Genomic DNA, 15954 nt, shown 5'->3' on the forward strand with positions numbered 1-15954 from the left:
TATTGTTGGTAAACAGTAGATCCAGTAATGTTTTATTTCTAGTTGGTGCGTCTACCATCTGACCCATAAAATTGTCCTGCAAGACATTAAGGAACTGGCGAGCCTTAAATTAATGCGTGGTTCCCTCCGCCCAGTCTATGTCTGGATAATTAAAATCCCCCATTATGATAACACTTCCCATCCTTGCTGCTAATCCAATTTGTGATAGGAGATCCGTCTCCACGTCCTTCCTCAGGTTAGGGGGGCTATAGCATACTCCCAGTATTATTTTCCCCTTAGCTTCATCCCTTTGGAGCTCTACTCATAAGGATTCCACCTCCTCTCTAGCTCCCTCAGTGATGTCATCTCTTACATTCACTTGTACATTATTCTTGATATATAGGCATACCCCTCCCCCTTTTTTACCCGCTCTATCCTTGCGGTATAGGGTATACCCTTGAATGTTTGCCAGCCAATCATGAGAGCTGTTGAACCAGGTCTCTGAAATTCCCACAAAATCCAAATCCTCCTCATACAACAGTTCACCCATCTTGTCCGCCATGCTCCTGGCATTGGTGAACATGCCACATAGTTTAGACCGGTCGCATATTGTCCTCATATTGGGTGTTTCGAGATTGCAACTAGGACTTGCTACTATACTCACCTTGTGTTTTTGTGCTTTGCTTAACCTGCCACTAATGCCCCCAATACTACCCTCTGGAATATCTTCCGTGCTGGCTATCTCTGCCTCTGGACCCTCCCCCCATCGCCTAGTTTAAAAACCCCTCTAACTTTTTGGCCATTTTCATTCCCAGCAGATCTGCACCCTCCTTATTTAGGTGCAGTCCGTCCCTTCTATAGTACCGGTTACCGACTGAAGTCGGCCCAGTCCTCCAGGAACCCAAACCCCTCCTTACTACACCAGCTCTTCAGCCACTTGTTTACGTCCCTAATCTCCCGCTGCCTTTCTGGTGTGGCTCGATGTTCCGGTATTATTCCTGAGAATACTACCTTGGAGGTCCTTTTCCTCAATTTAGCACCTAAGTCCCTAAAATCGTTCTTTAGGACACTCCATCTGCCTCTGACTTTGTCATTGGTGCCAACGTGCACCACGACAGCCGGGTCTTCCCCAGCCCCTCCCAGTAATCTGTCCACAAGATCCGTGATGTGCCGAACCCGAGCGCCCGGTAGACAACATACTGTTCAGCACTTCAGGTCTTGGTTACAGATTGCCCTCTCTGTCCTTCTAAGAATTGAGTCCCCTACCACCAGAATCTGTCTTTCCTTTCCCTTTGCTGCCCCCCCACTCTCACTGGAGGAGTTCTTCCCCCGGCAGCTAGGAGAGTCCCTCAGCTCCAGCAGTGCTGGTCCCTGACTGGTTTCATCAATGTCACTCAAAGTAGCGTACTATAGTTGAAGCTCTGTGGTAGATGCAGATGCAGCCAGGGGAGGATCCAGAGCCTAATTTTGGGAGGGGCACTGCCAGAAAATACGTTTATTTGGGGTAAATTTAACCAGCCGGGGAAATGGCTGGTGTTAGCGCTTCAATCATCACGGCACCATGGTTATTATGGTGTCAGGATGATTGAAGCGCATTATTACTATTATTACATTGTTATAAAAAATGAAATAGTTCAACTCACCATAATGCAGAATCAGTGGGAGCCCCAAGCGTGTCACTTGCCACTGTCACCTGCCACACGTTGCAGATTGTCACTTGCCACGTCGCCTGTTACTAGATTCAGATTGTCACTTGCCACATCCCATGCCACACGTTACAGATTGTCACTTACCACATCTCATGCCAGACGTTGCGGATTGTCACTTGCCACGTCGCCTGTCACCAGATGCGGATTGTCACTTGCCACCTCCCATGCCACACGTTGCAGATTGTCACTTGCCACCTCCCATGCCACACGTTGCAGATTGTCACTTGCCACCTCCCATGCCACACGTTGCAGATTGTCACTTGCCACCTCCCATGCCACACGTTGCAGATTGTCACTTGCCACCTCCCATGCCACACGTTGCAGATTGTCACTTGCCACCTCCCATGCCACATGTTGCAGATTGTCACTTGCCACCTCCCATGCCACACGTTGCAGATTGTCACTTGCCACGTCCCATGCCACACGTTGCGGATTGTTACTTGCCTGCTATAATTGTCTCTTGCTGTGTCCCAGAGTCAAGCAGCACATTACCAGTCAAGCAGCAGAGAGATGATGTAATCTCTCTGCTGCCGCAGCTGCCTGCACGCTGCACAGTGAGGGCGGAACTGCAGGGATGCAGGGCGGGCGCTGGGCGGTGAGAGATGATATCTCTCTGCTTCCCCGCTCGCCGGCTCTCTGATTGGCCAGCAGTCCGCTCACACACCGTCACCGAGCCTCCCGCCGGCTCTCCCCACTGGAGCCGCCCGCCGGCTCTCACCTGCAGCGACGCCTTCCCGCCCACTCACTCGCCCACAATTTCGGAGGGGGCATTTGCCCCTTTGCCCCCTCCCTGGATCCGCCCCTGGATGCAGCAAAACGTGGATCGGCATACAGGACTTGTCTCAGCGCCTGTCTGAATGAGCCCTTAGGGGAATTTATCAAAACTAGAACAGACATAATCTGCAGCAGCTGTGCGTGGCAACCAATCAGCTCATAGCTTTCATTTTCAAAGCTGAAGATAGAAGCTGATTGGTTGACATGTGCAGCTGTTCCAGATTCTGACTGCAGCAGTTTGGATAAATTCCCCTCACTGTGTTTTACAGCCTATATTTTCCAAGTCATCTTCCAGGATGGCTTACAGAGAGAGAGGCTCCTCCCACCTAGCACAGGAAACACATGATCCACATCATAAAAGCAGCACACATGCATTAGCCCCTCAGTATTTGTGTTTCCTCTGGCCAGTCAGGAACTCCAAACAGATGTTTATTTTTCCGGCCTTCGTGCTAAGTGGCAGGGGCCTCCCGATGTCCATACCCAGGGCAAACATTGGGTAGTACTCCTGGGGTATAAGTCAGTTTGGGCCACCCAGAGACCTGATAGAGCGGTCTGGGGTGAAAGCAAGGGACTCCCTCTCCCAATTGACGGTTGTAGCCTCAGTGAGGTACCTGTGAGGCGTGGAGGAGGTGATCCAGTGGGTCCATCCAAAATGGCACAGCAGGGTGTTCTCCTATTGGAGGCGCAGGCCGCCGCATGGTCCGGGTGCCTTTTTTCTGACATTTACAGAGATCTCCATGTTGCAGGGCTTCTCTATCCCCAGCATGTGGATCGTGCTGGTGGCGCAGAATGATAAGGTAACTTCCAGCGCTGGCGACAGGAAGTGACATGGCAGGAAGTCCAGCGGCGGTCATTATGGTTCACCCGGACACCGGGAAGTGAAGCCCTAGCTAGGATATCGGAAGGATAATAAGGCTGTGCCGGAGGGTGGTGTCGGATCCACAGTGCCGCTCCGGATCCTCCACACCTCCTGAAATAGGAGCCTGAATAACAAGATGGCACCGAAGGCTTCCAGGAGCATGGAAATACCAGGATCCATGGAAGCAGGTCTGGAGGCGCCATCCGTTGATTCAGGCCCTAAGGTAAGAAAATAGGAGGCAGACTTCTCCTTCCCTTTTTTCTTATCCTCCTGTGGTGGGGGCACAGGGGGCATTGTGTTTTTTCCAGACCCTGTTTATTGATATGCTTTGGGTGGACAGGTGTCGCACATACTAGCATAGGCTCCGTGGTGGATACTTTAAAAAAAAAAAAAGTTCTTAGATTAGAATTTTTGTTATCCACAGGGTGTTTTTGTTAATGGGTATTGTCTTCAGTGGAAGTAATGTGCTGGCGTTTGTCATTTGATTCGTTACAGGACAAAGCCCATAAGCCCAGAGATAGCAAAACAGACACACCCAGAAAAATGCCTTATGGGTGGAAGAAAAGTGCATGTCAGGACTGTATAGACAAGCTCATCAAAGGAGAAACAGGCCCTATTCTCAAGGGTTTTATGGACTCAATGAAGAAAGGGATGGCACAGTGGTGTAGTGGGTAGGGGGAATCCCAACCACAACACTACCTGCCTGGAGTTTGCATGTTCTCGCTGTGCCTGCATGGGTTTCCTCCAGTTACTCCGGTTTCCTCTCACACTCCAAAGACATGCTGGTAGGTTAACTGGCTTCTGTCCAAAAAATTGGCCCTAGTATATGAATGTGAGTTGGGGACCTTGGATTGTGGGCTCCTTGAGGGTAGGGACCGATGTGAGTGTGTGATGTATGTGTGGAGTGTTGCGTAAATTGACAGCACTATATGGGTACCTTAAATAAAATAATATAATAGATGAGCATCTTAATGAGACACAATGTACAGGAATGGAAGAGACCAGAAGGGGGGATTCTTCTTCCCTAAAAATTTTGAAGAGAAGATTTCCCTTCAAAGAGGAGGATACAAAGTTGTGGGAAAAGTGCCCCAGACTGGACGCTTCCCTATTTAAAGTTTCAAAAGGTTCAGAGCTTTCCTTTGAGGACTCAGGCACCCTAAAGGAGCCAATGGACAGAAAGGCGAAGGGATATTTAAAGAAAGCGTAGGAAGCCTGCTCCGCTAACTTTAAGCCAGCACTGGCCACTACATGCGTGGCTCGTATGCTTGATTTGTGGCTTAAACAGCTCCGCAATCTTCTGGAGTCAGATACTCCCAGGGAAGAGATTTAGGATGCTTTACCAACGCTAAATAAGGCAGTAAGCCGATATAGCAGATGCGTCCACGGAGTCTGTAATGTTATCGGCCAGGTCTACAGCATTAATTAATGAAGCCAGGAGGGCTAGCTGGCTGAAGTCCTGGGGAGGAGAGACAGTATCAAGGGCCAAACTCTGTTCCCTCCCCTTTAATGGAGATTTGCTCTTTGGTAAAGAGCTAGAATCTGTCCTATAGAGGTCGGCCGATAAAAAGAAAGGGTTTCCTTTCTCCAAAAGACAACAGCACAAAATAAATTTTCGTCCCTTCCAGAGATCAGGTGAAAGGACAGCATAACAAGGGTTTTGCATCCACGCAAGACCAGAAAAGAGGGTGGCAATACAGAAGGGGGAAGGGGCAGAGGTGGCTTCCTTTTTAAACCCCCCCCCCCAGCCTAAAGGCCCTTCCAGTGACTCAGTCAGCCATGTGGGAGGAAAGCTGGGGTCATTCCTCCCACAGTGGCAGACCATTTCCAGCAGCAGCTTTATCCCTGGATCTGATAAAATTGGGGTACAGGATAGAGCTCTTGGGCTGCCCCCCTCAAATATTTCACACAACAATTCTCCCGAAAGACGCGGAGAAGACAACAGCTATGTCTTCCTTCCTACATAGTATGCTGGAGGAGACGGTGATAAGCTTCATCCCCCCAACCCTAAGAAAAGGGGGGTTTTATTCTCACTATTTTTGATAAAAAAGCCATCAGGAAAATTTTGACTCATTTTGAACCTGAAGCACAGAGACCTCAATTCATTGTATAATGAGGGTTCTTGGTTTGATGACAGCAGCCATCCCAGGAGTCCAGTGGGCACAAGTCCATACTGAAGCACTTCAGGCGTTCATGCTTTCTGTCTGGGATGGAAGGAAGGAATCTCTTCAGAGGCAGACAGAGATCCCGCAGGAAGTAAAACTCTCAATAGAGTAGTGGTTGATCCCTGCAAATCTCTCTGCAGGTCGACTTTGGTCCCAACACAGCCCTCTGGCAGTCACCTCGGACATCAGGGGTAGGGAGCCCATTCAGGCGCACAGATGACCCAAGGGGTCTGGAACCGGCAGGAGGCCAGCCTCTTCTCCAATGCAAGGGAGCTGAGAGCAGTTCTAAAGGCTCTAGTAGCCTTTGGTCTGACTCTGGGGGGGAAGACACGTGCAGGTCCTTTCGGGCAATATTACCACAGAGGGTTACATCAACAAGCAGGGAGGTACAAGAGTCCCAGGTCTTATGAGGATAGCAGAAAAGATCATTCAATGGGCAAAGGCAAATCTTTTATCCCTGTCTTCAATTCACATAAAAAGGGAATTAAATACTCTGGCAGATGTCCTAAGCTGGGAGATTCTGTCTCCGACAGAATGGTGTTTGAATCGAACAGTGTTCGAACAGGTAGTGCAGAAGTGGGGAATCCCGCAGATAGACCTTTTTGCTACAAGGCAGAACAGGCAGGTGGAACAATTTTTCTCCCTACAGAGAGATCATTTCAGTCTGGGCCTAGATGCCCTATCCCAGTCCTGGGAGGCAAATCTGGTGTATGCGTTTCCACCTTTTGCCCTCATTCCAAAGATTATCCGGAAGATAAGAGTGTCGAGCACGAAGCTTATCCTGATCGCACCATTCTGGCCAAGGAGGTCTTGGTTCTCAGGACTACTAAAGCTCATTCACGGAGCCTTGGAGACTGCCTTACAGGACAGACCTCATATAGGGAGGGTGAATCATCCAGAAGTGAGCTCTTTCTCTGACGGCCTGGCTTCTGAGAGGGAGCTGTTAGAGCAGAGAGGGTTATCGGCGAAAGTAATCGATACCATTCCTAGCAGCCGGAAGCCGTCCATTAACGCAATTTACAATAAAATTTGGAAAAAATTTGGGGCCTGGTGTCTGCTCAATAACAGAGTGTAAGGAGCCATGATCCTGGCGGTCCTAGATTTCCCCCAAGCCGGAGCAGATCTAAATCTGGCAGTCAGTACCCTTAAGGTGCAGGTATCGGCTCTGTCTAGCTTTTTAAATCAAAGACTGTCAGAGGAGCCACTGGTCAAGAGACTTCTTGCATCCATCAGCCGTAAGCGGGTCCCCAATCAAGGAGGTTCCCTCCCTGGGACTTAACCACTGTGTTGCAAAGCTCTGTAAAACACAGTTTGAGCCAATAGATGAACTGGCCATAAAGCTCTTAACCTTGAAAACAGTGGTTTTGGTGGCCCTAGTCTCCGCTAGGAGGGTTGGTGAGATACAGGAGCTTTCAGTAATTGAGCCCTTCTGCATCATCTTGCAAGACAAGATTATCCTCTCGCTGGACCTGGCATTTCTCCCCAAAGTACCATCTAACTTCCATAGGTCGGAAGAGATTGTGATACCATCATTTTGCAGAAATCCTAAAAATGACAAGGAGGCACGATTTAATAAGATAGATGTCAGGAGATGCTTGATCGCTTACATAGAGCGCACCAAGGAATGGCGACATTCCACCAGCCTGTTTGTGCTGTTTGCAGGTTCAAACAGGGGTAAAAGGGCATCTAAAAATACCATTGCAAGGTGGATAAAGTCGGCCATCGCAGAGGCATACAAAGCAGTACTCCGGACACCTCCGTTAGGAATAAATGATCATTCCACAAGAGCGGTTTCTACTTCTTGGGCTGAAAGGGCAGAAGTGTCTCCCCTCCAGATTTGCAAGGCCGCAACCTGGTCCAGGTTCCAGACGTTCGTAAAGCATTATAGACTGGATCTGCTTGCCAGCCAAGACCAGTCTTTCGGCAGGAAAGTGCTGCATGATGTGGTCCCACCCTGATCAGGTAGTCCTGTTTTGTCTTCTCTGTAAGCTGTCCTGGAAGATGACTTGGAAAAACTGTGTTATTACCTGTTAACTACTTTTTCCAGGAATCTTCCAGGACGGCGTCAGTTCCCTCCCTTTTTTGCTGGTGATGAGCAATGTAAAACATAGAGTAAAGATAAAGCTACGCTAATGAAGGTTTAATGATTGCTTATTCTGAAGCCTTTGGTTATTTGTTAATACTGAGGGGCTAATACATGTGTGCTGCTTTTATGATGTGGATCATGTGTTTCCTGTGCTAGGTGGGAGGAGCCTATCTCTCTGTAAGCCGTCCTGAAAGATTCCTGGAAAAAGTAGTTAAGAGGTAATAACACTGTTTTCTTACTCCTGACTACTGCATTCTAAGGACGGCACATTCTTTGTAAAGGCACAAGTTTTTTTTTTTTTGCCTTCATGCATTCTATGTGCAGCAGCCCCCCCAGCCCAACCTTATACTTACCAGAGTCCCCTCTTGATCCAGCAATGTCCACGAGAGCCTTGGCTCTCTGGGGACTCGGACTCCTGACTTGCTTTTGGCAGCAGCGGGAGCCATTTGCATCCTAGCACATTATGCCATTGCCTTGCAGGATTTTTTTTTTTAAATGTTGCAGTTTACTACCGTTTTAAAACCTTCAGGTTTTAAAATGTTCAGGGAGTAACTAATATCTCTCCCCGTTTGTTCCCCTGTGACTCCTTGGGATCTCGATCTGCTTCTCTCAGCTCTTCAGAAGCCACCTTTTGAACCTGTTAGGGCTATTTCTTTGACCTTTCCCATAAGGTGGGCTTTCTTATGGCTATGGCCTCCTGTGAGGAGGGTCTCTGAGTTAGTGGCCTTATCCTATAAGAATTCTTTCTTATTGTTGCACAAGGACAGAGTTGTCTTGAGGCCCAAAGCCCCTTCCACCTGAAGGTGGTCTCTGGTCTCTACCTCAATCAAGATATTATCCTCCTTCCTTATCTCCTGTTCTGAAACATCCTAAGTAAAATTTTCTCCATTGTCTGGACATAGTGCATGCTGCAAGTTTCTCTGTTACTGCCACTTTTAGGAAATCTGATTCCTTCATTGTGCTTCCCGAAGGTTCCCACAAGGATCTCCCTACCTTTTTGCTCCAGGAGGTGGATCAGAAAAGTTATCATTAGCGCCTATATTCTAAAAGATGGAGTTCCTCCCTCTGTTAGTGCTTCAGTGGGCTTTTCAGTATAAGACATCTGTTTCTCAGGTTTCCAAGGAGGCTGCCTGGGCTTTTGTTCACATAAGTTCTACCAGGTGGATGATCTAGACTCCTGTGATGCTAGTTTTGGGTGTAAGGTACTATAAGGTGCTCCGAGTTTGTAGAGCCCCCCCCCCCCGACCTGTGTGCTGTGTTGCCCACCCCTCAGTTGGACTACTTTTGTACACCCCAGTCATAATGATTTAACCACTTCAAGACCGCCGCACGACGATGTACGTCCAAACTTTGAACGGGGATATCATTGTTATGGCAGCAGCTAGCTGCCATAACCCCGGTATCCCCGTTTTCATGCGGCGGTCAGCTTTCAGATAAAAGCGGTCCTTGCGGCGGATTCGCCACGAGATCACTTTTATCGGTGGCGGGAGAGGGCCCCTCCCGCCTCGATCCGGTGCCCTCCGCCGCTTACCGGAGCCGTCGGTAGCGGCAGAGGCGATCGCGTCCTTCTGTGTGGTGTGCCTGGAGACGAGTGAGGCTAAGATGGCGCTCACTCGTCTCCAATACACTGCTGGGCGGAAGCGACATCAATACGTCACTTCCGTCCATGCCTCTTAAAGGCACATTTTTTCAAATGTCATTTTTCTAAATGACTTTTTTTTTTTTTATTGCATTTTAGTGTAAATATGAGATCTGAGGTCTTTTTGACCCCAGATCTCATATTTAAGAGGTCCTGCCATGCTTTTTTCTATTACAAGGGATGTTTACATTCCTTGTAATAGGAATAAAAGTGACACCATTTTTTTTTTTTAAACAGTGTAAAAATAAATCAAATATTGTAAAATAAATAATACAAATAAAAAAAAAAATTTTTTAAAACCCCCCTGTCCCGACGAGCTCGTGCGCAGAAGTGAACGCATATGCGAGTGGCGCCCGCATATGAAAACGGTGGTCAAACCACACATGAGGTATCGCCGCGACCGGTAGAGTGAGAGCAATAATTCTAGCCCTAGATCTCCTCTGTACCGCAAAATATGCAACCTGTAGAATTTTTTAAACGTCGCCTATGGAGATTTTTGAGGGTAAAAGTTTGACGCCATTCCACGAGCGGGCGCAATTTTCTAGCGTGACATGTTGGGTATCAATTTACTTGGCGTAACATTATATTTCACAATATAAAAAAAAATTGGGCTAACTTTTACTGTTGTCTTATTTTTTTATTCAAAAAAGTGAATTTTTTCCAAAAAAAAGTGCGCTTTTAAGACCGCTGCGCAAATACGGTGCAAAAAAAGTATTGCAATGACCGCCATTTTATTCTCTAGGGTGTTAGAAGAAAAACCATATATAATGTTTGGGGGTTCTAAGTAATTTTCTAGCAGAAAAACCTGTTTTAAACATGTGAACACCTAAAATCCAAAACGAGGCTGGTCCTTAAGTGGTTAAAGAAGCCTCTGTCCTGTACTGAGGATCAAGAAAATAGGATTTTTAACTTAGCAGTAAAATCCATTTTTGGAGTAAAGTACAGTACACAGGACCCTTCTGTTCTTTTGATTGCTACAAAACTAAAGCTGGCATACATGGATTGGAATCCGGCAAGTTCAGCAGAGACCAGCAAAATTTCGATCCACTTGTGTGCAGGCTGGTTTTACAGAAGTCAATCTACCGATTTGACTTCTGTACAACCAGCCTGCTGGAAAATTTCCACTTGATCAACGCTGCCCGCTGTAGCTGGAAGTGCTGATCAGTGTATTCTGATGGCAGGGAAGTCTTCCTGTTGTCCAAATTAAATACATCAGCCGGAGTGATTCCCCCATCCACATCAAGTGTGTGGATGGGGGGATTGGATAATTTTATTTTATTTTTTTTTTTTTTTTTCCAACCCGCTGGTTGAAAAAAAAAAAAAAAGACTTGTGTATGTGCTGCTTAAAGTGATTGTAAAGGCTCCTTTTTTAAAAAAAAATAACAAAAATATCATACTTACCTCCCACTGTGCAGCTCGTTTTGCACAGAGTGTCCCCGAACCTCGTCTTCTGGGGCTCTCGCGACTCCTCACATCAGATAACCCCCTAGGAGAAGTGCTCCCCTGGGGGGTGGGGGTAGGTTACCTTGCGGGCTCGCTCCTGAGTCCAGCATTTGAGTCCATAAACAGACACCCGCGTCATTGGATTTGATTGACAGCAGCGGGAGCCAATTTTGTTTCTGGATTGCATAAAAAATGTCGCAAGACGATCACCAAAATAAACTTTTTTTTTTTTTTCTTAAAAAAAAAAAGTTATGACGAAGTTATTGCTGAATAAACAGGCCCTTTGCAAAAAATGTAAAAATTGCACTGGTCCCTACGGTACAGGTGAGAGAGCTATACTGGTTAAAAGTAGTATAAATTGGCCGGTCACATGGGGCTCAGTGGCTTATTTAGAAGCCATTGTTGCTGAAGCTGTCACCTTTACCCCTTACTCCCAGGGATGAGGACAGACGGGCAATCTATGTGCTTTGTTGGGGGGCCTGTCAATTTCTCTGGCACTAGAGATGGGCAAGAAAAATACATATATATATATATATATATATATATATATATATATATATATATATATATATATATATATATATATATATATATATATATATATATATATATATATATAGTGTGCCCCAGGAAATTGCCGGAATGTGCACTTGTATTCAAAATCTTATATTTGCTGGTAGTCTGGTTTCCTTGGAAAGTTTGGTGAACCATGTCATTGTGCAAACCATAAACTGCTTTTTGACAGTTTTTCTCAATCTATAGGGAATGTTTGGTTGGAGTTACACTTTATATCTCTTCCAGTTGCATATAAATACAGCTGGGTATACAGAATGCAGAATGATTGTTTTTATACCTGCTATAATGTTGGCCATCTCGCCAATTTCTTTATCCTTGTAGAGACTTGAAGCTGGATAACCTGCTGATGGATGCCAGAGGGTTTGTGAAGATTGCAGATTTTGGACTCTGTAAAGAAGGTGAGGATGTGAGGCTTCTTGTATGCTGCTTTAAAGGGGTTGTAAAGGTTCAGTTTAAAAAAACAAAAAAACAAAACAAACATGTCATACTTACCTCCTCTGTGCAGTTGGTTATGACAGAGTGGCCTTGATCCTCCTCTTCTGGGGTCCCTCCGCGGCGCTCCTAGCTCCTCCTCTTCTCGAGTGTCCCGCCGGAGAAGTGCTCTCCGATGGGACACCCGTGCGGGCGCGCTCCCGTGTCCTGCTGCTGCGTCAGTAGACCCAGACAGCAGGACTCGGCCCCGCCCCTCCATCTCCTGCACAATTGGATTTGATTGACAGCAGCAGGAGCCAATGGCTGCGCTGCTATCAATCTATCCCATCAGGACAGAAGACACCAGCCGGAGCTGGTGTGCTCGTTCCTGTCGTGGGAATTAAGGGGCTCAGGTAAGTATAAGGGGGGCTTGGGGTCCCTGCTGCAGCACAGAAGGTTTTTTACCTAAATGCATAGAATGCTTTAAGGTGAAAAACAGTGAGGGTTTACAACCCCTTTAATCAGTTTGTGTCCTTACACCTGTCTGATTATTGCCAACCATTTCCTGGTTACAGCCGCAGTAAGGCAGAACACTGACTGGCTGCTTCTACCATGCACAGATCTCCTTATAGGGGAGCTCCTGTGATTAGCTGCAGAAAGCAGCTCCACTGGAAGCAATGGTCGGTTGACGGCTACCGCAGATAATTGTGGCCACTCGCATGTAATCTCCCATGCAGTGATCACTTGCCTGTGTGATTTACATGCGAGTGGCCGTAGTTAGCTGCAGGAGTTAAGAGCTGCAGCAAATCACAGGAACCCCTGCTGTGGGGTTTTTGCATTTAGCCCGGAGGCAGGGTGCAATCACAGGTGTGAATGCACCTTTAATTGGGAAGTAACAGAGCACTAAACTAGGGAAGCCAAGACTTAGGCCCTCATATTGACACTTGACTCTAAGTGTAACTTAAAGGATAACTCCACTTTCATGGGAAAAAAAAAATAGCATATACAATTGTGACACAAGTCATATTGTAATTAAATGTTGTTAAAAATTTCCTTTTCAATCTGCAGCTCTGTAATTTTCTGTAAAATGCAATGCAATATGGCTACCTGGAGGTAGCTACCTGTGCACAGAATGCCCCCCAGAAACATAATTTACTGCTTGTGTGACTGGCTCACTGAGTTTCCAAGAAGTCTGCCCTAAGATATAAGTCAGATTTCAGGCATCCCCTGCAAGAAAAATGTAATTTTTGGTGAGATGCTTCATCCAATAGGAATTTACGTCTAAATGGATGCAGACCCTGCAGTTTTCCTCATTCGAGCCCTGCTATAAGTCTGCAGTCAACTTATGTCACTCAGCTGGTCCAGGCTCTGGAGAGATCCACCCAGATTCCTGACCAGCAGCTGGCTCAGCCCCTCGGTGTACTGCTAAGAGCCTGAGCCAGGCGCTCCCGCCCCCATAACTGCCTGGCGCTCCAGTGAGTGCTGTAGAGGCAGAGCAGGGAGCTGGTGATTGACAGTCACTGCTCTCTGCTCACTAAAGTCTGAAAACTGAGCAATCAGCAGTGTTTGATCGCTCAGTTCTCGGTCTAAAGGCCCATACACACAATACAAAAATCAGATGGGAAAATTCGTACAACGAGCTGTCTGCCGTTTTTCGGATCGTTAGTATGGTGCTTTCAACAGCCGATTTCACTTTTTCGTCAGTCAAAAGCTGGATGTGCAGACTATGAAATTTTTGTCGGATGTGAATTCAACGTCCGATTTTCGTTGATCAGTAAGGTTTTTATGAAAAAAATTGTAAGAGCAAGACTACGCATGCTCAGAAACGAAAGAATACATACAAAACTATTCAACGCATTACGTCACTTCTGACGTTCAAAAATTTTCATGTTAGTAACCTCTTCGCTTTCCACATGAGACTGGTATGCCACAAAAATCGGAAAATCTAAGCGTGTGTACGAGGCTTTAGAGGCAGCAGGGGAAAGATGCAGCATCGGACTGATGCTACATCCATCTAGGTAAGTGTGATTTTGTTTGTTTTATTTTTTTTAAATCCCACACTTTTCTTGTAACTCCTAACCCACTTTTGAGCACAGGAATAAAAGCCCTTGCACACTGGGGCGGTTTGCAGGCGCTATTGCGCTAATAATAGCGCCTGCAAACCGCCCCGAAAGTTCCGATGCTTGTATTCCAGTGTGAAAGCCCCGAGGGCTTGCACACTGGAGCGATGCGCTGGCAGGACGGTAAAAAAAGTCCTGCCAGCAGCATCTTCGGAGCGGTGAAGGAGCGGTGTGTATACCGCTCCTTTACCGCTCCTGCCCATTGAAATCAATGGGACGGCGCGGCTATACCGCCGGCAAAGCGCCTCTGCAGAGGCGCTTTGCGGTGATATTTAACCCTTTCTCGGCCGCTAGCGGGGGGTAAAACCGCCCCGCTAGCTGCCGCATACCGACGGTAAAACGCCGCTAATAATAGAGGCGTTTTACCGCCGACCCCGCCCCAGTGTGCAAGGGCTCTTAAGGGAAACTATAATTACTTTGGGTTAATTTAATTCAATATTTTTGTTTCACATTTATTGTATTTAAATCTGTTTTTAGATACTTAATAAATATTGCGTGTGTATGTGTGTGTGTGTATGTATATATATATACACACACACACACACACACACTCTTTACATATATAATTATATATTAATATAATTATTTATTCATTCACATACACAACATAATTGGTTTACATGCTTCTCCATTCAATACAGAATGAGTCGCTGTTTTTCCGACTTTGCGTGTGTGTGTGTATATGCACGCAGTTTAGGTTAAGCTCTGTAAAATGAAAATGAAGCTGCATGCTCACTTGTTTACTTTGTCTTCTAGGTATGGGATATGGGGACAGAACCAGTACATTCTGCGGCACCCCGGAGTTCCTGGCACCAGAAGTGCTCACCGACACTACTTACACTTATGCAGTGGACTGGTGGGGGCTGGGTGTGCTCATCTATGAGATGCTGGTAGGAGAGGTGAGATCTTTTAATAAGGAAGTTCTGTTTTTTAACAAGCCAATACATACAGGACAAATCGCTTCTTCTGGTAGATTTGATTTCTGTGATGTCATGTTTTGTTCTGACCCATAAACTGCAGGACAGCTGTGCAGCACTATTAAGCAAGAAGCACAGTTTGAATATGTAATGAGCAAATATGGCTGCCACTATGTACATATGTAATTCCAAACTACAAAGAGAAACAATGTTTCTAAAACATTAACTACAGATTAGCAAGGTTATATACATCCATCTAATCTCTTTTACTTGTATATCTAAACACATTAAAAATAATATGCATTCTGTTTAATTCTATGTTTATAATCGTCCTGGTATTCAATGGGACAAGCCTATGGCTGCTTCTCCAGCGATGAGCTTGGTATTGATTTTTACGGGTGGTGATCAGCTTTCAGGTAAAAGTGAGCTGCCCGATCACTTTTACAGAGCCATGAAGGTGCTGCCCCCTTTGTGACAGCAATAATGTGAAATGGAAAAAAAATAAGTAAAAAGTAAGTAAGTAAAATATATATATATATATATATATATATATATATATATATATATATATATATATATATATATATATATATATATAGACTAAGTAAAAATAATACCTAAAAGCACAGGTTGCCCCATACATACACAAATGTAAGGGTAGATTTAGATGTGCATTTAAATTTTCCTTTCCTCTGAAGCCTGATCTGCATTGGGGTCGCACTTCAGAGGCTACTGACAAGCAGTGAGGAAGCGATGCAAAGCCTCCACGCCATCTGTTTTAACCCCATTTTTGCCAATCACACCACAACTGCATGCATTGCACACGATTGCAGGGTGTTTGCGGCGCTTCCCCGATTACTTGAATGTGTAACTTTTCAACGGGCTTGTCCATTGCCTATTGCAGTTTTGAGGTGGGAGGGGATGTTGGTGGGCAGAAAAAACGCAGCTAACCCTGTGTCTTTTTGCCACCCCTAACCGCACTTCTTCCAAATGAAGCCTAGATGCTCATGTAGGCCACGCATAATTTGTGCCACATGTGTGAGATATCACTGCGAACATCCGAGTGAAGACAATAATGCTAGAGCCATAATTCATGGTTAACTTGAAACTGATCACCTGTAAAGGCCCTAAACCCTTTTATTGCCACTGATGTATGGCATATGTCGGCAGAATTTGGGGGGGGGGGGGGGGGGTTACAATGACTGTCAGATATAAGCAATAAGGTGGCTATACAGCTGCTGAATGCTTCCACACACCCCGGGAACGTTCGTCCCCCTCC

At 46.1% G+C, this 15954-nt stretch overlaps 1 protein-coding gene across 3 annotated transcripts in view; it reads left to right on the top strand.

Moving 5' to 3' along the window:
• The window catches only part of PKN3 (protein kinase N3), a 101335-nt gene that overhangs the window by 73015 nt on the left and 12366 nt on the right, over positions 1-15954 (top strand). For all 3 annotated transcript variants that reach the window (XM_073600081.1, XM_073600083.1, XM_073600082.1), the window contains exons 17-18: positions 11549-11625; positions 14515-14657. In XM_073600081.1, coding sequence (XP_073456182.1) covers positions 11549-11625; positions 14515-14657 — 220 coding nt within the window. The remainder of the gene's footprint in view (positions 1-11548; positions 11626-14514; positions 14658-15954) is intronic.

This window comes from Aquarana catesbeiana, linkage group LG09 (assembly GCF_042186555.1).
Source record: "Aquarana catesbeiana isolate 2022-GZ linkage group LG09, ASM4218655v1, whole genome shotgun sequence".
NCBI classification, from domain to species: domain Eukaryota; kingdom Metazoa; phylum Chordata; class Amphibia; order Anura; family Ranidae; genus Aquarana; species Aquarana catesbeiana.